The sequence below is a fragment of the Sturnira hondurensis genome, unplaced genomic scaffold (assembly GCF_014824575.4).
Source record: "Sturnira hondurensis isolate 20B ecotype Veracruz unplaced genomic scaffold, ASM1482457v3 Scaffold0021354, whole genome shotgun sequence".
In the NCBI taxonomy this organism is placed as follows: domain Eukaryota; kingdom Metazoa; phylum Chordata; class Mammalia; order Chiroptera; family Phyllostomidae; genus Sturnira; species Sturnira hondurensis.
In genome coordinates this window covers 30,726,924-30,753,488 of record NW_028093985.1, presented here as the reverse complement: position 1 = coordinate 30,753,488, position 26,565 = coordinate 30,726,924, and the positions used below count along the sequence as shown (strand labels likewise).

Genomic DNA, 26,565 nt, shown 5'->3' with positions numbered 1-26,565 from the left:
ACACACAGTTTAATCACAGGTTTACTACGCTATAAACATACTGCCCTTTTACTTAAAAGAGGTAGACAAATATAAAGCAAATTTATAAAGTTGAAAAGAAACATTGATCTAGTTTCATTTAGTATCTAGATTCAAGTAAATATGGGAGTAAAATGTGTAACTTATGTGACATAGGGACAAATTTTTTGAAGCATTTATAAAGTTATCTTTTAAGTATTACACACCTTAGAAAATTCAACAATTGTGTAAAAAGCTAATCTTGCAATGTGAACTAATTCAGTAGCATAAGAGTTTCATATTGTACATAATTTTCATCCAAATTTACCTTTTTGGCTAAAGAAAAATATTCTGAAGTATCACATTGCATTACAATGTACAAAGTCCTGGCACCTAATTAACATGTAGCTAGAAAGTAACGCAGGCAGCAGCAACCTGAGGCAGTGATTTCTGGGCCCCTGCGTCTTTCTGACAGATCCAGCTGCCCCTTTCAAGGATCTGTACTTACTTTCTCTTTGTAAACATATAATCTTTCTAACATTAGAGCTATTTAAAACTTGATAAAGCTTAATAAAATAACTGTAAATAAATTAATTACTATGGTCCATGTATAATATTCCATAACACAGACATATAAATAGACATATACATTTATATATTTATTTTTTAAGTATGAGAAGAGTCAGTCAAAACAAAATGCTTTTTCAATGACAAAAGCTGGTAAGTGAGAAAACATAGACCCAATGCCCATCCTGGAATGCCTACTATGAGCTATAGTTTACCTTTGTCTTTTGTTTGTTTTTACAAACAAAACTAGGATCCTTAGGGTGCCCTACGTAACCCTTTAAATCTGTATTTGACTTCAGTTAGCAGGCTTTTCTAAATTGTAGAACAAAAGTCACTTTTTCAAAGGATAGGTTCCTAGGCAACAAGTTGTGGAGAATATTTAACTTATCTTGAAGTGGAGAAAACCTTTATATGTATAAACGCAAAGGAAGGAACTCAAATACAAAACTTCAGAACTAACTGCACAAAAATGAAAAAACTACCATAACAGAAAAATAAAATAAAAATTAATGAACACACCAAGAAAATAGTGCAATATATAAGAAAAAGGATTAATTTTACTATACATAAAGAATACTTACAGATCTTTAAGTCATACCAATAGAAAAATAATCAAAGAACTTAAATAAATGTATAAAAAAGTTTAACTTCACTAATAATCATAAAAATGTTAACAATAAAACATTTACAGCTATTATTTAGGTATGCTTTTAATATGGCTAATTTTCAGTGCATGAAGTGGTATATTCAAAAGCTACTTTCAAAAAACTCTGGTGGGAGTAAAGAAGCAGTCTTTCCAGAGAGAAAAGTAGAATGTATCAAAAGCCTCAACAGGTCTGGTTCACTAGCAAAACGACTCTTCTAGACAGTTATTCTCAGGAAACAATTAGCATTGCATGAAATAATGCTACAGAGAAAGCTTATCACAATGTTACAGTAGTAATGTATTGGCAGCAAACATACATATACGACAATAGAAAATTCTTTTTTTTTTTACATATACACAGACACACTTTTCCTTTTTTGTGTTTGAGAAAATTTAAGCTCCACTCTCAGCAAACTTCGATTATACAAGGTAGCTACCAACTATGGTCACCATGTTATATACATCAAACCCTCAGATCTTACTCATCTTATAGCTAAAATTTTGTAACAGTGTATAATAAAATTGCATCTTAAAAAAATATACCATCAGATTGTGAGCACTGTCACAAAGAACAGCATATACTGCAGCAATGCAAAACCTAAGCTGGGGGGGAGGGACATTATATACACAAGACGGTAACACGTTAAAATGCTGGTAGTGGTTTTCTTGGACTAATGGAATAGTTGGTAAATTTAATTGTTTTCATCACACTTTTCTGCATTTTTAAAATGTGCCCAAATTTGCATATATTGCCCTTTCAGTCAAGGGTGGGAAGAGAGTTTCTTTTTTTTTTTTAATACTGAAGGTTATGAAGAAAAATGGCCCAGCGGGCTGTTCCTCTAGAGTAACTCAGCTCAGCAGCACTCACCTTGGCTTCGCCATCAGGCAAGAAGAGGTAGGCACCACTTTTGTCCTTTTTACTCGTGGTTCCATACCACGAAAACTGTACTCTGACTTCATGGTGTTTTCCATCTTCTTTACTTATCATTTCCTAAAAGAGAAAAATTTTAAAGGCAACTCACTATTAACAATGTTGCATCTGGTTCTACACGAATGTGGATTTAAAAATTACCTCCGGATAGACTGAACAATGCTAATGGTTGCTGAACATTCAAAATTCTTGAAAATTTTTATACATAACCTTAGAATTTAAAACCTTCACAACAGTAACAAAAAGTCAGAACCCCCTTTACCAAGAAAGAGATACACAGATTTGGACATCTATACTACTGCTTCTCAAACCTTCTGTGGTGAAGGAGCAGGATTATTTTTTACTTCCAATATGCATGAACCAGTATTTTTATAAAGCATGATCAAAGTGAGTTACTAGAAAAGTTAAATTTAAAGTACTATGTCAAATATACACTAAAATATTTTAGTATTAATGTAGTAAGCATAAATTTACTCTATCAAATTGTTTTTGAAGTTTCCAGGAACACTTCTAAACAGTCGTGGCTCTTACACTTAGCTTGCGGACCAGTAACGCAACGCCAACCACAGACCAGACTTACGAGCAGCTGAAAGGTTCCTAGAGCTCATTCACCTGTTCTCCCAGAGTATTTGCACAGACTATTTTCCTTTTGCATTAGTAATCTGCATATATTATAAGGAAATGATAAACTTTCTATGAATTTCAGAACTATTCAGAACATACCTCCATAAGCCCAGATTGACCAAACCGAAGCTTAATAAAGGAGTTCTCCAGAGTTATATCTTCTTCAGCACTTTTTATACTCTTTATGTTGAAAATTCCTTTATTTTCTATGTTACCATTATACAGGACATATTCAGCTAAATGTGGATTTGAACTTGTTGATTCCAAAAGTGTATACACTTTTAGTCCCAACGGTGGCATCTGCACTAGAAAAGAAATCTTTAAAAGAGAGAAGAGAATTTGTTAAAGAAAACTGCCCTGTACTGAAAGAAAAACCAATTTATACTTTTAGTGAAAATAACAAACTACCATAGTTTTTAAAAAAGAATATAATACTCACGACTAGAATATCAACATCTCATTTTATCCAGGTAACCTAATAACTTCAAGTTGGTAGAATTTTCAAAGACATTAATGTATGAAATTACGTGACCATCCTCAACTGTGCTACAGTGCTTGTAATAAATGTTTGGGGAGGTGGTGGGTGGATCTCTCTGTAAAAGGGCTTATTATGAACAATGATTTTTCTAATTATTAGGAATTATTTTACCATACTAAATTTCAGTACATTAAAAATAAAAATGGTCAATGTAATAACATGAACATTAAGCACATTGGTTCAGTCAACACCAACCATTAAAGCCTGGGATTCAGCAGACACGGAGGAAGGCTTAGGGGGTGCACACACTCTAAGCCAAGCCCTCTGCCTTCTAGGAGCTACTTTCCATTTTCTAGGTGGGGTGTTTTGTATAAAATATGACCAAAACTTGTATTATACTTTTCATTTCTACTTAAAGTTATGAATTTATTAGAGCAGCTAGCAATAATGGCTTTTAACAAATGGAAGTAACTCATTTTTAAAGTTCTTAGTTTTATGGCTATATGTTCAAAAGTCACAGTTAAAACTGTACTCTGGACTCTAAAATTTCAACCTTTATAATGATGCTGGGGTTCAGCTTAATATTGCTTGCTTTAAAAAATTTCCCTCCAACTTTGGGGGAAAATTCCACCCCCTCTATGGAGGATGAGCCCAGATTTTCTATAATTACATCTTGGAGAAGAAGCAACTTTCTTATTTTAGGAAGTAGTTCTTTCATGATATATTATCTCTCCTTTGCAGTAAAAAGTTGACAATACCCAAAGTTACTGTAGAAGGGTGGTGTTTATCTCAATTTCATAAATTGAATTAGGCAAAAAATCAACATTTTGAGTAATGATTACGTGATTACTTCAGAAAAAAGTTGTAATACACATACTTACAAAGATATCCAATATACATGCTTGTATGTAACATAAAATGTACATACTAACAAATATATTACTATTCTGGAAAAGACAGAATCTAGTTTCCTTTAGTACTATTTAAGTAGCCAGTTAAGTCCACTAGTATTTACAGCATTAACCACTTCACATACAACAACTTGACAGCTCGATGAACCATGTACACCTATATAAATTGATTATAATTTGTTTTAATTGATTTGAGAGAGAGAAGGGAGTGTTGAGAGAAAGACATCTAATTGTTGGTCCAGTTATTTCTACATTCATTCACTGGCTGATTCTTCTATGTGCCCTGACTAGGAACAGAACCCACAACCCTGGCATATCATCAGGAAGATGGGTTTGAGGGGTGTCCGGCCTTTTGGCATCTCTGTGACACACTGGAAGAAAAAAAGTTGTCTTAGGCCACACATTAAATACATTGTGACACACAATCACAAAAAAACCCCTCATGTTTGAAGTAAATTTACGATTTTATATTGGGCCACAGGTCGGACACCCCTTTGTGACTTAGCCAGGGCCCTGGCTATACTTTTAAAATTATGCCTCTCTCTAAGATCTGTGGTAAAAAACATACCTCATAGGCCGTTTGTGAGATAGTACTGGTTGTATCCCAAACTGCATTTATTTGAATTTCCATAGGCTTTCCTGAAGCGGAGGACACTTGTACTGTGGGGGAACTCACATAGAGGGAGACCATCGAGTTTCGTTCTTGCTCTGAAGGATTATAGACCACAAGGTACCTGCAAAAACAGCTGCTTCACTATAGGGGACTCAATATATCTGTAGTTCTTTAATGCTATTTGTAAGTTCCCAGCTCACAGATAGTCACAGAGTCAGCACGTGAAAAAGAATTATAAAGAACATTCTGGTGAAACTTTTGGAGAACAGGCAATTTCATCACAACAAATATTGCACAATACAAAGAGCAATTTAATAATGATTTACTTTCTAAGAACAAAATGTTATACAAATAGAAGACATTAATAGAATTGTAATAGTTATTTCCATGTCCCAGAAAATGACCTATATACATGTGATTTTATGACCTAAAAGAAGCAGCTCTCTAAAACAAGTATCTTGATCCCTGCCTAATCATGCTGAGTAAGAAAATTTAAATTGTTTGCAATTTAATAATTAATTTCAACTAAAATTCTGACATTTTAGACCACTAAATCATCAAACATGTATGGCTATACATGTGGAATCACATAATTCGCACATATGCTTTATATACAAGGGGCCCTTATTATCCAAGAAACTTAGTTCTTGGAAAAAAGATAATTTGAAGTGTATCCACTTAAAATAGGGGCAAAATTTTTATAATAGTGGTAAAAAAAAGTTTTGATTGGGACTTAGCTAAAGAAAGGAAAATAAAAACTATTAAAATAAACTTAGTTAAGCCCTGGCTGGTGTAGCTCAGTGGACTGAGCGCGGGCTGTGAACCAAAGGGTTGTGGTTTGATTCCCAGTCAGGGCATACGCCTGGGTTGCGGGCCAGTTCCCAGTGGGGGCCATGTGAGAGGCAACCCCACATGGATGTTTTTCTCCCTCTCTTTCTCTTTCCCTCTCTCTAAATATTAAAATAAAAGAAATAAAATATAAAAAAAATAAATTTAGTCAATACAAAATAAATGAAGTGGGTGGGGTTTTGGGCAGATTTTTCTAACATTTTATTACCAGTACATTATGATATTCTTCATTAACATTTGTTTTTACAGGATGGTTTTAAACATAGCTGTATTCGTTAAAAACAAGTCAAGCACTTCATCATTTTCCACAAAGTCTTCTCTCAGTTTTTAGGTATTCAAGTACTTCTCAGTTGAAGAATCGAACATCTTTAGGTTTTCTCAGCAGCATGACTCTACTGGTATTCACTGTTTCACAGCTTTTCCTGTGAGTATCACGTCACAGACTATGAAATTTATGATTTTACTTTATAATCAAGATGATGTTTGAGCAATTGTATAACTTACTGAATCATTGGTGAATGTCTTCATGATCTGAAATATTTGGTTTTCTATATAATTTTTTAAAGATTTTATTTACTTATTTTTAGAGGGGAAGGGAGAATAAGAAAGGGAGAGAAACATCAATGTGTACTTGCCTCTCCCACACCGCCTACTGGGGACATGGCCTGCAACCCAGGCATGAGCCCTGACTGGCAATCACACCAGTGACCCCTTGCTTCACAGACTGGCACTCAATACACAGCCACACCAGCCAGGACTCTATATAATCTTTTAAATGCAAGAATATAGAACCGAAGTTAGACAGCAACTGCTTCTCTCCCTGAGTCATAGTACCCACATGAGAGGGGGTAGAAGCAAGCTAGCATCCTTTATTTAGTGCATCGGGAAGTCTAGCAGTACTCCTTCATCCCACATGTGTCCTGTCTCTTTCAACTGCATTACAAACCATTCATAAAGAAATAAAATTAATACCTACAGTGGCCAAAACTAAAGTGAAGGACAATAGGAAAACACAAAAATAAAGAAAGGGAATAGACCAGAAAATCTATACAATGTTTCCCTTATAAATGGTTTATCAGGAGAAGCACTTATGGTTGAAGTAACCATTCTGAAATAATTGAGATCCCTTATGTATGTGAGAAGAGCAGCAGCAACCACGCAAGCAAAACATGATTACAGAGGTAGCTGAAGCCTCCTAATACCAGACAAACCTGCTTCACCCACAGAAGTAGTTCTAAGGAAGAGTGAGGGTGATGTCCCTTTGAGAGGCATGCTTAACTGACCTACCTGAGAGATCTGCCAACCTCTTTGCACCCTCCCACTGCCCTGTACCAAAGCTTACATTTCACCCGCTGTTCTCCTATCATGAACACCCTGGAGAATCACAACAGCCAAGATTCAATGTTACTAACAAGACTCTATTACATTCCTAAGGTGCTCTGGGGAAGAAAAACAGCTGAGGATCACTCATCCTCAGTACCAAAGATGTTCAAATCAGCATTCTGGAAGGGAGTGATTTACCACTGAACCCCACGTGCCCAGACTGCAGCCAGTCTCCTAATTCTGCAGAAGCCCCGAGGCACACCCTGGTACTGAGCCTAGAATTTCCACCGGCAAGTTCTTTGGATGCTCCTCTATACAGAATTGGTAATAAAGATTCTGATAATAAAATGCAACATGTCCAAGCAATAAATTAGGTAACAAGCATCCAGAACACTGATTCCTTCTCATGGGATAAAGGAAATGATTCACATTTAAAGCAAGTAATAATTTTAACCATACATTTGGTTTTGTACAATATTAAATCACTTTTTATAATAAGCTGTGAACTAGGTTCTGTTTTGTTTCATTTTAGTAGCTAATTAGTATTTGACCATAATGATGTTTCTACTGTACTGAATGATTATGTAATTATCATGCCAGGAATCTATTCAAAAACTAAATGGGTAGAGTATATAATGAGTATAATGCTGCTCTAAGAAAATAATTTTTAAACATAATTAGAGATTCACAGAACGTTCTCCAAGGGCATCGCAGCACAAATTTATCTGACGTGCACACAAACTCCTATCTATGTATATTTTAAGTAGAGCACAGAGAAAACATAATTATACATGAATTATATTTCCATTGGAAATAAGTACACCCTCACAAAATAACTATATTTTCATTATCATTATGCTTTGGTAATCAAACATTTGTTATACCACTAATATCCCCAAACATAAGCCCTTTTAAGCTGTTTAGTTGTGAATGAAACCAACAGTTTTAATATCATATAATATCATTCTCATTTAGTGAAAATTAATATTTAATCCACATTAACAAAAAAGAGTGATATTTATGCCCTGAAAATAAGAATAGTTCATTTCTACTTTACTTTGGAAGTAACGTATAGGAAGCTCAGAACTTTCCCCCCCAAATTCCCTACACATTGGCATTAGCTTCCTGCTATTCATCTGTTACCAAGTCAGGCCCAGACTCTCGGTTCTCATTATGACCTGAGCACTCTCCAACCTGAGATTACAGGCAGTTATCTCAATTTCTACATAAAAAGAATAACCATCATCTCGTGAAGACAAAGCACTCCTACGTTTACCTATCAATCAAATTAGAGGGCAGAAAATGATCTACTTTTTTTAGAGCTTTAAATTATTTGTTTATTTATATCATTTTTAAAAATTGTGGTTCAAGTACAGTTTTCTGTCTTTTACTCCCATCCCACCCCACCCACCCAACCCTCCCCCCTCCCTCCCATTTCCACCCCCCCTAGTTTTTGTCCATGTGTCCTTTATATTAGTTCCTGTAAACCCTTCCCCCTTCCCCCTGCAATTCCCTTCCCTCTCCCCTCTGGACACTGTCCGCCTGTTCTCTATTTCAGTGTCTTTGGTTATATTGTGCTTGTTTGATTGTTTTGTTGTTTAGGTTCCTGTTAAAGGTGAGATCATGTGGTATTTGTCTTTTACCACCTGGCTTATTTCGCTTAGCATACTGATTTTCAGTTCCATCCATAATCTACTTTCGATAGAAAAAAAAGAATGGAGAAAAATAAAAGGCCATGTGCATGCTCATGTCAAACTGGGAATCACTTTATGAAAGAACTACAAAGAATTTCACTGTAGACATAATTCTGTTCTTGAAGATTCTATCAAGAGGAGCATATTAAGAATTTCCTCATTTCTTTTGTAGAAGTGATTCATGTGATGTTATGAAAAACAATGAAGGTGATCCAAGTCCTCTCAAATCAGGTAAAATCAGTGCCTGCTATGAAAGCCAGACCAGGCCTATACAGGTCTTCATCTAGAACTGGACGCAGAGTGGAACGGGAGGAATGTGCCCCTTGGTCAGAGTAAGCCTGGTGTTACCAGAGTGAGGCCCAGCCCTCAGGCCTGTATGGGATACTCAAGGTACAGCCTTTCATCCTTCCCTTGTCTAGACAGGTGAAGAAACGGGTTCAGTGAGGTTAGGTATGTTGCTGGGACTCGTCCAGCTACCAGTGCCACAACAGGGCTCAGAACTCAGCTGTACCTCCACAGTCATCTTCTTAACCACTTTACTCATGGGCCGAGAGTTCAGAGACCTTTTCTGACAATGGGATTCCTGTGCAGACTCCCTTTCTTTAAGTTCACACATGAAGCACTTCCTCCTCAGAGATGCCAAAGATGCCCACAGAGCCTCTCTGTCAGGGAGCTCTGGGAGAAGAAAAACTTTTGTTCCATGTAATATGTTATACTTGTGAAATAAAATTTGTAAACTGGAACACTGGAACAGCAAAAATCTTGCCATATAAATCAAGGAGTTTGTCTTACAACCTCACTGCATTAGGTAAGCAAAAACAATATTCAAAGAAAAACAATATTCAAAGAAACATCAGAAGAAACTGCTTATTTTCATGACTGTGTAAGTAAGATAAAAATGAAAAATATTTGCAAGTCCCCTGTAAGTGTAGTTTAGAGCTAACTAAGGAAATACCAGGTTAGATGAAAAATAATTGTAACTGCATATGCCTAGTGCAGTACTTGAAATAGAATAACATTTGAGTAACACACAAAGTCCCACTAGGACAATTTATCATTTATAAACAATACTGACTAGTATGAGGCTCTATAAATTTATCAGATCATTTTCATTCTGATTATTTAAATTCCTCAAAAAATAATTTTTTAGTTGAAAGGACATTTCATCTATTTGCAAAGACAGGGGAAACAACAGATTCAGGGAAGGAGAACAAAGCAAAGACTGGAGCTCAGTTTGTCTGATTCTTAATCAATGGCAGAATATTAAGAAAATCATTTCAAATAAAAATATATTAATTTTCTTGCCCTAGCCAGGTGGTTCAGTTGGTTGGAGCATGGTCACATACACCAAAAGGTTGCAGGTTTGATTCCTGGTCAGGCCACATACCTAAGTTGCAGGTTTAATCCCTGGGGTACATACATGAGGAAACTGATCAATATTTTTCTATCAATGTTTCTCTCTCTCTCAAAATCAAAAAAGATATCCTCAAGTGAGGATTTCAGAATGAATAAAAAAAGAATATGCTCATCTCTTCTAAGTAGCCTAATTTATAGAATATAATTTAAAGAAGAGTAGTAACCTTTATATAGTATTCTGAATATGGACATACTGAATATTTGGAGTTATATGTTTATAATTTCTAGACTCGAGGTTGTTTCAATACAGTCCACCTCATATTCTAGGTTTAAAACATGATGCTTACCATATTAGCCATTGGGGAAAAATCCAATATGAAAGCAAAAGGAGCCTTTTTGAGATATATTAGATCTTTAACAATCACGCTCAGTTTTGTGATTCTTAGGCTCTGCAATCAGAAAAATTCAAGCTCAAAACCCCAGCATGGCACTTAGAATTTGAGAAGCTTTGGCCAAGTTATTTCATTTCTCTAAACCTTAATATCCTCATCTATAAAATCAGGAGACAAGGTTGCTGTTAGGGTTAAATGATAAAATGTTTGGAAAATCATACTGCTCAGCCTTGGCACAAAGTAGAATCTCAATAGCAATTAATTCTTCTCCTTTCCTTTATGGAAACCTCCTGGCATTGTGACCAGGAACCATAATACATGAATCATACTGGATGGTGGAGTGAACATTTTAATTAACCCAGGTCATTGAGCTGCCTTAAATGCTTTTTTGTGTAAGACATAATATAAATCTAAACAAAGATATTAACAAAACCACACATGTGATAACACAGATACCTTGAAACAAGAATCAGAATAACATGCACAGGACAGGGGGAGGCAGCCTCGTAGGTGCATAGAGTATACACACAGGCAACATAAACACGTGGTGTATGGCTGACTAAACACATGGCTAACTAAAAAGCAAAAAAAAAAAAAAGACAGAGAGAAGGATACCTCCCTCTACGTGTAGTTATAAACTTGCAATGTAAATACATACACCCTGTCCTGTAAGCACCTACAGTCTAGGAAGGGGCAGAAGACAGAAACTTCAATTCAACACAATGGGGCAGACAAAAAGACAAAGGTATTCAGAGACCGCCCTGTGACACACACAAAAAGGGGGCAGTTAGGAGCATTCAAAATAGAGAAGTATTTTCACACCAATTGAGTTGCAATGCCACTCAAAACCCCACTGAAATCTTTTTGTCGGAGGGAAGGTAAGGAAAGCAAAGGGATCATTAGTGGGCTCAAAACATCGGATGAACAGAACAAGTGAGTAAAGGCCCACACTGAAACAGCAGGCCAGGAGTGATTTCAGAAGAATTAAAAAGTTTAAAAACAGGCAAGACATAAGATTAATAGAAAAATGTAATTTGTGATGCAAAAGGTCTTTCTAATCATAGTAGAAAAATATAGTGAAGTAAAAGGCTGGCAGATTTGACAACAAAAGCTTAAAACTTTTTCTCTCTTAAACAATAAGATTAAAGGGTAAAAAATAGGAGAAAATCAAATTCAGAAAATTTGGAAGGTACTCTTACAAGTCAATAGAAACATAAACATTGAAGAAGAAAAAGTGAGCATTTTTCTTTTATCAGATTGAAGCTGAAAAATAAATGATACTTCCATTTTCAGAAAAGATGGACTGGATGCCAACACACAAGAGCTCTCACTTCTATCAGCCAACTGGAAAAGCCAGGCCAAATCCCATAGTCACCTGCAGGAAGGCAACAGAGTGGCTATTTTCAACTGGCATGTTGCAAGAATTTTTAAAACATGCAATACCCAGCTATTTAGTCAAGGGTACTGACCTCTTTTCCCTTAGACTGTCAAATTAAAAAATGACAACAGCCACCCTGGCCTCTGTTGCTCAGTTGGTTGAAATGTCATCCCGTAAACCAAAAGGTTGCAGGTTTGATCCCTGGTCGGGGCACGTACAAGGGGCAACAGATCGATGTTTCTCTTGCACATCGATATTTCTTCTCCCCTTCTCGCTCCCCATTTCCAATCTCTCTAAAACCAATAAACATATCCTCAGGTGAGGATAAAAAATAATTACAACAGCCAACTATTGTGAATGAGTCAAAATTATACCTAATTTTTATCAGATCAGCAAAAAATTTTTTTGTGTGTCGCAGAATTTTAGTAATTAATTTATGTGTGCCATGAAATGAAAAAGGATGAAAATCTCTGCAACTGAGAATTGCTCAGGAGAAGAAAGAACGTCAGAGAAGTGAGCTGCTATCCTGGCCCTTTTGCCCTGGGGCAAGCCAATTCTCAGCTTGGGAGAGGCTGAGTTCCATGCAAAGCCTATACAAAGCTACACAGAGGATCACTGTGAGGACAAAAAGGCCAAAAAGAGCACCTGGTTGGGACTTAGGAAGCTTCAAGCATTCACCCGATTTTCTCATCAGGACATGTGCCATTTACTGGCAGCTGCACAGAAAGGGAAGCTTAAAACCACAAGAGAAAGCTTCTGAGGTCCCTTAATTTCAGAGACATCTCATGAGATCTCAGAACCCACCAGGGAGTGGGGCCTGCAGAATATACCAGGCTATCAGATGAAAATTTAGGGAGCCAGATAAACAAGTTAAGTGAATCAGCCTCAATTTATCATGGTCCTTGATGAGAGTACAAGTCAACCCTCTCTAGAGCACGGTATTTTCTGGACCTACATAAATTTGGTACACAATGTCAAGCACTTAATATAAAATTCTGAGACATTCCAAAGACAGTCACATGACTAACAACAAGGAGAAAAAGACAAAAGAATTAGAACCATACATAATCTGAAAACTGATTATACTTTAACTGATTATACTTTAAACTAATGATTAATGTCTGAGGAAAGAGGAAAGTATGAATAGATATATAAAAAGGTAAAGAATTTTGGCACAGAAATTAAATACACTAAAAATTAACTAAATAAAATTCCAAAAGGATGAATATTTGGAATTAAAAATTCAGCAGATATGTTAAACAGAGCAGATTCAGCAGAAGAGAAGTTAAACTATTAACAGGAATAGTTACTTCTAGATTCTTAGTGAATATTCTGAATAATATGCAACTACTTTTTATACTTCTGAATATAAAACACTATTTATAAAAAGTATGTATGTATGTTTAAAACAAGAAAAATACAATAATAAAAATATCTAACTTTTTAAAAGTAGGGTGGGTGGTAGGTTAGCTAGGCCAGAATAGTAGGAAAATACACTCTTGGTAGAATGATTATAAGAACAAATGCAAAGATTCTAGAAAAAAGATTTTATTTTTAGAACATACGGATGATCCAAAACCACTAGAATCTACATAGAAAAGCACATCTCTAAAATGCCAATAGATGAACCTAGAAAGAGAAATAAATCTCAAGTTATAAGATGTTTTGAGTCATTGCAAGGAGGTTAGACCTTATTATATAGATCATGGGAAGTGAAGTTTAATATGGTCAGATTTTCATTTTTAATCCATGTATCTAGTTTCCAGGTGGAGGATGAATTTCAGGAGTCAAGATTCAGAGTAGGAAGCCTAAGTAGGTTGCTACAACAACCCAGCTAGGTCAAGTGAAGACCTAAATTAGACGAGTGATAGAAACACAAAAAGAACAAATCTGAAAAACAGGTAGGATATTTTATCAGTGGAATTTTTCAATTCCTTGGATAAGGCAGGGTGGTAAACCAGAAGAAAAAGTCTCCTGTAAGTCCTGGTTTCCAGTTAGGGAGGTGTGGGTATGGTGGTGCCCTTAACCAAGAGTAAACAGTTAAATGTGGATAGTGAGATGAGTTTTCAAGATGAACGTGATAAATCAAGGGTTAGACTTCTTGAATTTGAGGTGCATGAGAAACATCTACACAGATTTACCGTGATGCTCCTTAATTAACTATCCATTCCTTCATTGGAAATACGAAATTTGGGTTCCTAAGCATGAAAGGCACAATGACTGTCCCCCAAGATGCTCCTATACTAACCCCCATAACCTACAGTGTGTAACCTTCAGGCATAAGGAAATGTACTGATGTGATTACATTATGAATCTTGGGATGGAGAGATTTCTTAGATTATCCAACTGGCCCAATAAAATCACAAGTGTCTTAGAAATGCAGACTCTAAGAGAAATGCAGAAAGGCCCACCAGAGAAGATGGACAGGTGACACCAGAGGAGGTTGGAATACAGAGGCAGCCTCTAGAAGAGGAAGAAGGCAAAGAAACGGATTCTTCCCTCAGAGGGTGCCGGGAAGACCCAGCCCTGCTGGGTCTTAGTCTTCACTAAGACTCAGTTAGTGAAACTGATTTTGTGATTCTGACCTCCAGAACTGTAAGATTTTGAATTTGTGAGTTTTTTTAAGAGATTAAATTTGTGGTAATTTGTTACAGCAGTAACAGGAAACTATAGATACACCAGGTTACACCAGTCCTCTTGAAAATGAGGAATACGCTTTGGTTCTGTCTAAGAAAGACTAGAGACTTTTTACCACCAAACACAAAAGAAAAAAATCTTGAGTCCTATAAACAGGGTCAGGGGTGGGGGGTGGATAAAGATCAAGAAGGGCGGGGGTCTTTGAAATGGAGTGTGTCTACCCGTGGAGTACTGTCTCCCACTTCCTCATCCTCTAGCTACCAGGGCTGGTGTGTCCGAACTCCCAACATCCAGTTTAGGTGCTCACAGCTAATAAGGAGAAGGCGAATGAGAAAAAACCCAAAGCTATACTTTCTACAAAACAAATGACTGATGGTCCCTTACGCCAAGGTAGTTTTTCTTAACCTTCAAAAATTCTATTTATATTCTAATCTTTGAATATCTTCTACAGACCCCACTCACTGGAGAAATGCACACATGCCCAAGACTTTTCAGAGAGGTGCCAAGGCCTCCCAGTTTAAGAACCTGTCTGTTTCTGTACAGTAAGCCTTCTCCAATAGGCAAACAGATTTAACTCTGTTCCCATAAAGATCTCTCTAAAAACTATAAAACAACAGTGCCTCGTATCTTCAATTAAATATTGGAATTTAAATTTGCAAGGAGAAAAATAAAAAGTGGTATTTTCTGGCCTTTCAGTTGATTAGAAACAAATGTGGCCTTATCCAAGAAGATAAAAAATTCAGCACTGAGGAAGGGAATACTCTTTCTCCCAGCAATAAAAATTAGGACTGTACTTCAATATAGCAGTGATAAACATTCCTTGATCTTCCTAACACACAAAAGTTTATTTCACCATTATTTCCTATACGTAGGAGAACAACTTTCTTAAAAATCATGGACAAAAATATTAAGAATATATCATGCCATGGAGAGTCATTTGCCCAAAGACAAGATCCAAAGAGAAAATGAACAAGGACACTGCTATGAAACTGAATCCAAATGTAAAGCTACCCTTCATGAAACAATGTGACAGTAACCACTGTCAGCTAGATATTTGATTTCTGGTAATACCTCACTATCCTCAAAATGAAGAATTCCATAAAATATTATTAATAAAAGTTCTTAGTTTAGATAAAAAGTATAGATTATAAAGTAAATATTCTACAAAGCGATGTTAGAAAATAGTACTTTGGTTAGAGAATTATATTTGTTTATGATACCAACAGACAAAAGAGTAAGTCAACAATAAAACTATTAAAAGAATATTTCTGCTATTTTTAACTCAAAGTGAATTTGAATGTGCAGGTGGTAGGTTTTTCAGATGCACTAATAATAACAATAATACCAACAGCTAGCACTAAATGAGCCATTAAGAATAGTGTTTTTTAAAACACATGTATTTTACTTGAATTAACTCCTTTCAGCTTCACAACCAACTGAGAAGCCCTAAAAGCATGCACATGTTATCAAGCAGTTACTTGGACTAGGCTCCAAGGCATCTTAGAGGTAGGCAAGGTGGCACTGCTCTTCTCCATGGGTAAGACTCCAGTGTACATGCTAGAACACACGCACAACCCCTGCAACTCAGAGTCCACCTCACTGCGGCCCTCTGAGTGCTGCAGCACCTGAGGGTGCCGGAGCCACCCCAGCAAAGAGCCTTCACTCTGACAGCCCCCAATCACCCGCAATGGTGGTGCTGGGTGAAGGGTGTTTCTCTGAGACGATGAAGCTGAAGCCACTTCTAGCTGCTACAACAGCATAAGCTGTTCTTTCATTAAGTTCTTACTTTTTCTAAGAGGTGATAGAAAGGGAATTGTTATATAATAGGCCTTTATTTTGTGGTAGTATTGATATTCTGGAAAACAGTTTCCTCCATCCCAGTTATTGCACAAATGTGGTTGTTTTCCAGAGTTGGGTTTTTCACCCCCCAAATTCCTTTCCTGGTGTTTATCCAAATGAATGCTTTATAAATGATTTATGTTTTAACAAACAAGAAATCAAGTGTGTGTCAGCTACACATGACCCTGGGAACCAGTTATTTCAGCCTCCTCTCTCCCAACACATACGATGAAACTAGAGTTTCAACATGAAGCAGTTAGTGACAGAGGCGGGGCTAGAATAAGCCCCGCCTCTCAGCCCAGGGCTTTCTTCACAGTATGGTGCCTTTCAGGCATCTGACAGTGAAATCTGACCTTCAAGCCTACAACCACATATTTCAGGACTCTGTCACAATGGGAAAAGCATTTCTAAAGGCATAAATATAACCACTGCAGAATCCACATGCAATTTTATAACATTTATAAACAAAATAGGACTGCACACTCATAACCATTTCCAGTACATAACGAAAACAGCAAGTCAATAAAAAGGATAAATATTCCTTTCTAACTATTCTAAAACTTTTGATACTAAAGCAACAAAAAGAAAACACTCAACACTGTACATAATTGGGCTGACCCCAAGAGTCTTGTCACCAATTAAGTTGCTTTTACTCTGAGAGAGTTTTGCCTAAAACAAAAATACCATCTGTTTTACCTAAAACATTAAGATGTTCTATTTTCTTGTCAATTCAGAAATCACATCTGTAGCCATTTTCTGAAAAGACAGCAAAAGACATTATATTTATGGGTGGCTGCATAAAGAATGATGTTCAATCAAAATGTAATTTCCATCTACTGGAAGAAAATTTTATTTCTTCAATGACTGTAACACTGTACCTTTGGAGGAACAGACAGTACATAAAACAGGCTGATTTTCACCAATAAAAAGACCTTAAAAGTTAATGCAGTAAAATAAGGTTGTTTTGTTGGTAAAGACAGAACTAACAAATATTCACTTCATACATCTTTGTCAACACCTAAATACATCTTGTGTGAGGTGAAAAGAAAACAACTTTTTATTGGTGCTACATCTCTTCATGCTAGTCCGCTTGCACAGAGGTAGAAACATGAAAACAACACAACAAAAACCACTTCGCATTTCCACAACACTTTAAAGACCCAATATTGGTCCTGGGAAAGACAGTGTACTCTACAATCCAATGAACTGATTGAAGAAGATACAAAACACTAGAGAAAACATCACTCACAGTGAACGCAAATAAGATGTCACAAGAGATACAGAACATGTTTCGAAGAAACACACAAGCCATCCAACTACCTAAAACACCATGAGCATATATTAAGTACCTATAAAAAGTCTGAAACTCTGAAATGTTTAATGTAAAAAGTAGCCCAATTGCACATATAATTTTCTTGCCTAAAAAATAAAATTATAAAATAATGCTACTCTCCAAATAAGGATGAAATAAGTTAAGTCCAAAGGCTCTATTTAAAATTTTTCTTTTACCACAAAGTTGTGAAGTGTTCTGAAGTCCAAGATGGGCTTGAAGCCCTCCCTGACTTTTTCAGGATCAGGAAACCTTCACTAAATTCCTTTTCCTTGTTCCTCTTGTAGTGCACGCCTTATTAATCTGCATTTAGAAGGAAAAAAAAATCTGGTTCAGAAGAATGGAAGACTTTGAATTATGCCACATCACTTCAGTCTATGCTCTGAACTGCTCTGAGTTAATTAGCTTTATGCTAGCAATTTCAGAAGACGTGATGGATGCTGACAGGGGAAGAGGAGTGAGGACAGAGGACTAAGTGTGCAAGAAACTTGAGAAAAATAAAACAACTAAGGACTCTGTCTCATGTAGTTGTCAGTTACGCCCACCCCCAGCACAAACCACTTAAAAAAATCACTTGCATTCCTGACATACTTAAGCTCAGTCACAGTGCATTACATAACCCCAACTACCAGGGAAAGAAACTTTGGCACAACTGGCAATAACAGAACAGAATCATTCAAAATTTGCATTATCTGGAAGACACACCAAAACTAAAGCCAGCTCTTCATCGACACTACCTTATCTTCTTTCCAAAGTTTTTCTTAGGTTCTACAGAGTTTCTATTTCCAGGTATCTTAACTGGAAATTATTATAATCATTCCTAGGCTAAGGGTGGTAGTCCCCATGCTAACTCTGCCTTCATATTGCAAGAAAGCAAAATATCTTATCATATATACATATATATGCATGCACGGTTTTCTTCCCCATCTTCTGCACTTTCCTGATTCTGATCCTTGATGGGGTAATTGCGAGATGTAAGCAACAAGCAGAATTACTTTAATTTCATTAGACAAACCACACAACTCAATTTCCTGTATAATAATCTAAAAATAAACTAGAACCTCATGGCTAGTTAAGGAAGTTTGATAAAGTATAAATAATAAAATGTCAATTGAAACACAACTCACCAGGCAATTTAGCATGTGCTCACTGAACACACAACTACTTTGCCATTGCTTTTTAAGAAATAAAACTTGAAACCATCATATAAAATGCAGTCTGTTCAACCATTTCCATAAATAAAATCTAAATCAAATAAAATCTAAAATAATTTTGCATTTAGGAATAAAATCACAGCAGACTAATTACAAGGGACCTAGAAAGTGTCTTTTGAAGTTCATGTAAAATTTATGAAAAGAACACCCTGAAAGTCCTACAGAAACAAATTCCACATTGTAACTCATTTAAAAATCAATATGTGAGGTTTATAGTAGCCTACTGACAGTCTCTTGAAACTCATAAATGATAGTAAAAACGTGTATGTAACTAATGTACAATTAGATCATTTAAAGCTGCTCATCAAAAATTAAACTGCCTGATGCAAGAATTGTAAAAATATTTCAGGAGGCACAAAAATGGAGTAAGAAATTCTTTAAAAAGACAAATTCTGATAATGAGGACTCTGGCCAGAAAGCTGGAACACTTAGTAGAGTCCAGGAAAGGACTCCTACGAAAAAAAAGCCAGCACTCAAACATCCCCGTGCATAAGGGATGAGGCACAGAAGGGTGAAGAGTCAGCACTGCTCAGCTGCAAAGATTTCCTGCGAGACGGACATTTTCCAACAGACTATTAAAAGGCATGGGAATCAGGACAGAGAGGAAAAGTTAAAGCACTCAAGCATAAATGCTAATAATCTAACACCAGTCAGAAGCCTCAAGGTGGTTTCTGCTGTGAGCTTGGTAATTATCTCAAACAATTTCATAATTCTTCCAAAACATTACCTTACAGGTCTATAATCTCTATCTGCAAAATCCAGACAGCTTGAAGACTTTTCAAAACCATTTGGTGGCAAAACCTAAACTGAACTGACATGAAGCTATACACAATTATTTATCCCACTTGATCCTATTATTCAGAAAATTTAAAGTATTTTATGACTCATGCCTCAGACTCCGAAGTATTATACAATATGCATATGTGGCATTTTCCTAAAGTTAAAAAAATTGAATTAACAAATATAGCTAATCCTGAAGATTTCAAGTAAAGAATTAAGAACTTGTATTTAGGGGCAGGCTACACAGCAGAGTCAAAGTCACAGACTACTTACAGAAGACACCCCTCCTGCCGGTATGGGATCTGAGCAAGAAAGAACCAAGAAATGAAAGCAGAAAGAACAGGTGAATACATTCCAGCACAGTGCTTACACAAGGGAGGGACACGAGTCAACCAGTCATTGATTGGTTGGATAAATGAACCAAGGAATAAGAATATTTTAACATGGTCTTAGATAGGACACTGAGAAATAGTAAACATTTAAGAATACTGTATTTCTGAATATGTGAATATCACAAATCCCAACAGGATATGATATGCTCTTTATTTTGTGAGTTTTTACTTTATCTCTCTCCCAATTCTTTTTTTAATATAGTTTATTGATTATACCATTACAGTTGTTCTATTCCCCCCTTCATTCCCCTCCACCCGCATACTCCCTCCCCCACCCTTCTCCCCCCTTAGTTTATAACCACGTGTCTCAACTTCTTTAGATTCTATATTTCCCCCACTATTCTCACCCTCCCCCTATCTATTTTCTACCTACCATCTATGCTATTTTCTGTGCCTTCTCCCCCCTTCTCCCCATCCCACCCGCCTGTTGCTAACCCTCCATGTGTTCTTCATTTCTATGGTTCCACTCCTGATCTAGCTGTCCTCTTGGTTTGCTTTTGTTTTAGGTGTGGTTGTTAATAACTGTGTGTTTGCTGTCCTTTCACTGTTCATATTTTTCATCATCTCTTTCTTATATAAGTCCCTTTAGCATTTCATATAATAAGGGCTTGGTGATGATGAACTCCTTGAACTTGACCTTATCTGAGAAGCACTTTATCTGTCCTTCCATTCTAAATGAAAGTTTTGCTGGATAAAGCAATCTTGGCTGTAGGTCTTTGGATTTCATGACTTGGAATACTTCTTTCCAGCCCCTTCTTGCCTGTAAGGTCTCTTTTGAGAAATCCGCTGACAGTCTGATGGGTACTCCTTTGTAGGTGACTGTCCCCTTATCCCTTGCTGCTTCTAGGATTCTCTCCTTCATTTTGGTCTTGGCTAATGTAATTATGATGTGCCTTGGTGTGTTCCTTCTTGGGTCCAACTTCTTTGGCACTCTCTGAGCTTCCTGGATTTCCTGGAAGTCTATTTCCTTTGCCAGACTGGGAAAGGGAATTTATTATTTGTTCTCTTCTATTATTTGTTCAAATACATTTTCCACTCGTGGCTGTTTCTTTCCCCTTTCTGGTACCCCTATAATCCGGATGTTGGAACGTTTAAAGATGTCCTGGAGGTTCCTAAGCCTCTCCTCATTTTGTTGAATTCTCATTTCTTCATTCCTTTCTGGTCGGATGTTTCGTTCTTCCTTCTGGTCCATTCCATTGATTTGATTTGAGTCCCATTTTCCTTTCCATCGCTATTGGTTTCCTGGACATCTCCCTTCATTTCAATTAGGTTAGCCTTCATATGTTCCTCTAATTTGTGACTGTACTCTACCAATTCTGTGAGCATCCTGATAAATAGTGTTTTAAATTGGGCTTCTGAGAGGCTGGCAATCTGTTGGTCGCTTAGAGTTATTGGCTCTGGGACTTTGAGTTCTTGCACCATCTTTTGGGCTGTTCGCGCCTGGTAAGTAGCAGGATCGGAGCCCTATGTTTTCACCAGAGCAGGGCAACTCAGTCGCTGGGTTGTGATGTTGTATGTGGGGGCGGGGTCAAAGAGGGACAATGGCTTCCCTCCGGCGCCCGCCTCCGTGACCCCCACCAGCACCGCAGCCACCACCGTCACCAGGGCCACGCGCCCCGCTCCACTGCACGTGAGTGTGCCACCGCTGTCAGCCCTCCACCACTGGGTTCGCCCCCTGGGGCCTGCGTGGTCCGTCTCACTGTGCGCGAATGTGGGACCTTGGTCAGTCTGCCCCGCACCCCGACTAGGTCCGGGCTGCCTGCGCTCCTAGGTCTGTCCTTCCCGACCCTGCTCCGCTGCTGCCTCTGCCTCTCTTACCGTCCCCGTTGAACGGTTCGTAGCTGTCAGACTTCCGTATAATTCGGTTTTCTGGTCTCTGGGTGTGTCTTAGTTCTCCAAAACTTTTGTTGTATCCAAACTTGGTTGTGGGAGAAGGCACAGTGTTTCCACCTATGCCTCCATCTTGGCGGAAGTCCTTCTCTCCCAATTCTTAACACTGAATGCAAGATGATTCTGCTAAAGCAGATATGCAGCCTGTCCTGAAAGTATACAGCCATGTTGTGTGAAAAATAGAGACATTTACTGAAGAAGATACAAGAAACATTGTACGTAGGACAATGATGCTTCAGTTCCCTTCACAGTAGGCACCTTGGGACCTCATGCAGTTCTCCCAGCTGTCTCTTCCACTGTTCAAAACACTGCAAAATGATTTCTTGGAATCGCCATAGCTGCCTCATCAGGCATTTTCCTTAATCTCATCAAAGGTCTGAAATCTCTTCCCTCTTAAAGGTGATTTTAGGTTTTGGAATTCCCCAATCAGTGTCTAGTTCTCGTACTGTCAGTGGCCAATCTGTGTTGACTGCAGCCCATACTTGTTCAACATTCCCAAGTATTCTACTTGTCACAGGCCTTCCAGAATGTGGATCACTTTCAACAGTTTCTCAGCCATCTTTGAAGTGTCGTGCCACACTTGTGTTTGTGCTGCACTCACTGCATCATCCCTCACATCCTTCTGAGTCATCAAAATAGATTCCGCAGAGGAATGTTCAAGCTTAACGCAAAATTGGATGCAGATCCATTGGTGTGTTAGCTCATTCTGAATGTGATGACCACACAGTACACATGCTTACTCAGCAGTGTTTACCACCCTCACTGACTAGTGCAGTGAAGTCATCATTGTTCACACATGTGCATTTCAGTCCACTCTCCTTGGCTGGCAGGTTACATCTATGTCATGGAAACCGTTCTCATTATATAATAATGCCTGGACTTTTCCAGACAGACCTCATATTTTCCCATAAAGATTCATCACCTTAGGCAAACTTTCCCTTAAAGGGTTGCTTATTTTTAATTATGTCCTTTACCTAATTGCTTATCAGATATTACTTATAACTTCTTTCCCATCGTTTTCATCTCTCCATCTCAATTAGTTAATTAAGCAAACATGTCCTATGTGCCAAACACTTCTTCCTTATTTCACTTAACTATTCGCAACTTCTTTAATTCAAACATGTCCTCCGCATTTTCTCCATAGAAACTGAAATACATATTTCATTAAAACTTAAGCTAGAACTCCAAAATGTATCAATCCCATATTACATTTCTTATAAAAAGAAACTCTAAGTTGGTATCTTTTTAGATCTTCATATAGAATTTTGGGAATACAGAATATTTGACCAATTCATTAATAGTTATTGTCTCTCAAAATATTTGTTCACATGATGAAACTGATAGACATATCTTCCAATGCAATGTCTACTTCAAATGCTCCTGGCACTACATTACTAGATTACTTTCCTGAAAGACTGCTAGGTGTGCCATTGTAGAATGATTAACGAGACCCAGCCCATAACTTCGCCGGGTTTGTAGGACACCTCTTCAAAGGAACATTATAGTAAGTGGGACTACAGTGAGTAAACAACCAGTCCCATGAGAGCATACAAGAATGACACCGTGCCTGGACTCAAAGATATCACAGGAAGGTTCTAGAGAATGTAACATCTAAGCTGAATGTAACATCTAAGTTCTAGAGAATGTAACATCTAAGCTGAGTCCCAAAGGATACCGGGAATGAATCAGATGGGCTGGGGCCAGGGCTGGAGGGCAGGTGGGGTGGTTAATGTTTTGTTTTTTGCTTAGCAGCAAAGTCTAGATGTAAGAGAGAACACAGTGTGTCAGAGAACTGATAGGTGAAGGGCTGAAGCATACAGTGTTCTCTACCTCTTTCAGATATTAACATTATCTGAAGCTACAGAGGCACATTACTGATAGTAAACTACTATTACCTTATAAAAGTTCTGCCAAAACTAGATGGGCACTTCTACTTTCAGTTTGGTACATGTTTATTTGCTATTCAGTCTGGTTTTACAACAAATGTATATTTGTTGTGTATTTGTTGGTATTACAACAAACATATACATTTCACAATGTATATTTCTGTCATATATATTTTTAAATCAGGACCCTCGATGTTCTATTTTCTTTTAATATTTTATTTATTTATTTTCAGAGATAGGGGAAGGGAGGGAGAAAGAGAGGGTGAGAAAGATCTGTGTGCAAGAGAAACATTGACTAGTTGGTTGTCTCTCACACACCCTCAACCTGGGACCTGGCCTGTAACCCAGGCATGGGCCCCGACCAGGAATCAAACCAGTAACCTTTTGGTTTGCAGGACAATGCCCAACATGCTGAGCCATACCAGTCAGGGCATGGATTTCACAATGTCTATTTCTAATGCCTTCTACTTTTTGACTGATGTATCAGTCAGTTGAGTTGACTTTATCAAGAAAATTTTGAAAGAGTACCTTTCATAGGTTTTATTTAAAAATGTCTTTTTGTTGCCTTCATATATGAAAGATAAATTTGAGTATTAAATGATTTCAATATTTCATATTCTCCTCATCAGAGAGAAGAAACCTAGCTTTTGTTCCATATTACACAATACTTGTCTTTTTACCTGGTACTCTGACAATGTGCCCTCATTTTAACTGAGTTAGATTACCAAGATGTACTGTGGGTGACTTAGTCCTTTTCACCTATAAACTGAGGCCTTCTCAGCTCCGAAAACTTTTAATTATATCTTTGACCACTGCCTCTGCTCCATTTTTTTGTTTCCCTAAATAAAATCTATAATTCTTTTAACAAACTTATGGTTGCCTGGTCAACAGGTAGGGAGTTTGGGAAATAAATTAAAAAGGCAAAAGGCATCAGAAGTACAAATCGCCAGTTACAAAAATAGTAACAAGGATATAAAGTACAGCATAAGGAATAAAGTCAATAATATTGTAATAACTATGTATGGGGCCAGGTGGGTATGAGACATCAAGATGATCATAAGGTATTTAGTTGTCTAAACACTATGTGGTATACCTGAAAGTAATATAATATTGTATGTCATCGGTAATTGAAAAATAAATATAAAAAAGAAAACCTATAGTTCTTTTGTTGAAGTCCTATTATCTTCTTCCTTATTGTTACCACCCATGTTCCTTTTCTCTGCATTCTTGAAAAGTGTCACACGGGTTTTCTCTCTTTCAATCCACATCAGTGATACACTCCCTGACAACGTCAGCTACAGTCTTCGGAATCACTAATGACCATGTTCTGTCACAGCCCAGCCCCAACAATCTTTTTTTACTGAACTCCTCTCATTTTCCACAACATCTGGTCATCTTTTCACTTCAGCTTTTTGCTTTCCACTTCATACTACTTAGAGATCATGACTCAAATATTTGGAGAATTCCAAAGAGGTTTCATTAACATTTTTTCTGGTATCTATAATAAATCATTTTAAGGGTAAGTAGTTCTCCTGAGTCTTCATATTACTCCTATTTTTTGTCGTTCCATACAGCTTTGTCATGGTTTCCTATGATAACTTTCCCTTTACTCTCACAGAAATAATATGCACCCTATGAATGCTATAGGTACCCTTGGCCTTTCTTTTGGTATTGGCAGAACTCTCTCTCTTGTCAAGAGTTAGCTAATTTGACATGCATTTGTGGTACCCGATATTTGCCAGGGGATTCAAAAGCAAACAAGTTTCCTAACCTCAGAGAGATAATTTTTATCAAGGGCAATGGACAAAAAGAAATAAATATAGTAACTAGATTGTTAACAATGCCTGAAGGAAGATGCAGTAATGGAGAAAGGAGTGAGTGAATAGTAAGTTCACATGTACAGACGCAGCCTGACTGCAAGTTCTCAAAAGGCTACCATCCCAGGTGGCTGTGCCTAAAGTATTCAATCTTCTGTATCAGCCATGGTGCTCTGAACAAATGGAAGGCTTGTCTTCAACAAAGGGATATCATGATATTCTTTGGCCCATGCTACCATCAATAGTAATTTCCTTGACTGGACACTTTCCAAGAACAATGTTCTACCCTAAGTTCCCATTTGTTCCTGCCTATTTGATTTCTGGCAGATTTAGTCTCTAAATTGGTTGCAAATTACAGACATAGTAGAAGCCCTCTTATCAATATGATCATGGCTGGCAACAGATCTGTTAACTGAAAGAATTAAAGTTGATTTGAAAGCAAAAGTTAAAGTAGGATATGCGAGTATATACGATGTCCTACTTTAACTTTACGATAAAACATACAACTGTGTGTATCATTTCCCAGTGCACTGATGATATAAGATCAAAGTTTCTTCTTTGACTACGGGACTCCTGTGTCATAGTTTCTGTTCAAGGATATGTGTGACAAATCATATATGGCTTCTAGCTCAGGTTTTTCTAAAGTTGACCAAGAACTGAAACACTTAAAAGCTGTTAAGCAATCTGAGTAAAGACTGGTTCTAGATCTTTATGATTGCATCCCAAATTTTGCAGGCATCTTGTCAATATTTATTAGTGATTCACCTTCGCTGGAAATTTCTAAAATATTAACTACCATATATATACAGGGTGGGGCAAAAGTAAGTTAATACTTATTTATATAGAAAATAATTATAATTAATAATTAATTAATTAATAAACCCATCGTTGATTTATTATTTAATTAAAATTAGTAAAAACAATAATTAATAAATAATACAATAAACTTTGTATTTCACATACAATTATAAACCTACTTTTGCCCCACCGTGTATATAAAATATTTTTGCATAATAAATCA

The 26,565-nt window shown here is 37.1% G+C and overlaps 1 protein-coding gene across 1 annotated transcript in view; it reads right to left on the bottom strand.

Moving 5' to 3' along the window:
* Positions 1-26,565, bottom strand: part of MAN2A1 (mannosidase alpha class 2A member 1) — a 166,612-nt gene that overhangs the window by 42,334 nt on the left and 97,713 nt on the right. The window contains exons 13-15 of the mRNA XM_037032276.1: positions 4,723-4,888; positions 2,865-3,083; positions 2,079-2,201 (exon numbers count right to left, since the gene is read on the bottom strand). Coding sequence (XP_036888171.1) covers positions 2,079-2,201; positions 2,865-3,083; positions 4,723-4,888 — 508 coding nt within the window. The remainder of the gene's footprint in view (positions 1-2,078; positions 2,202-2,864; positions 3,084-4,722; positions 4,889-26,565) is intronic.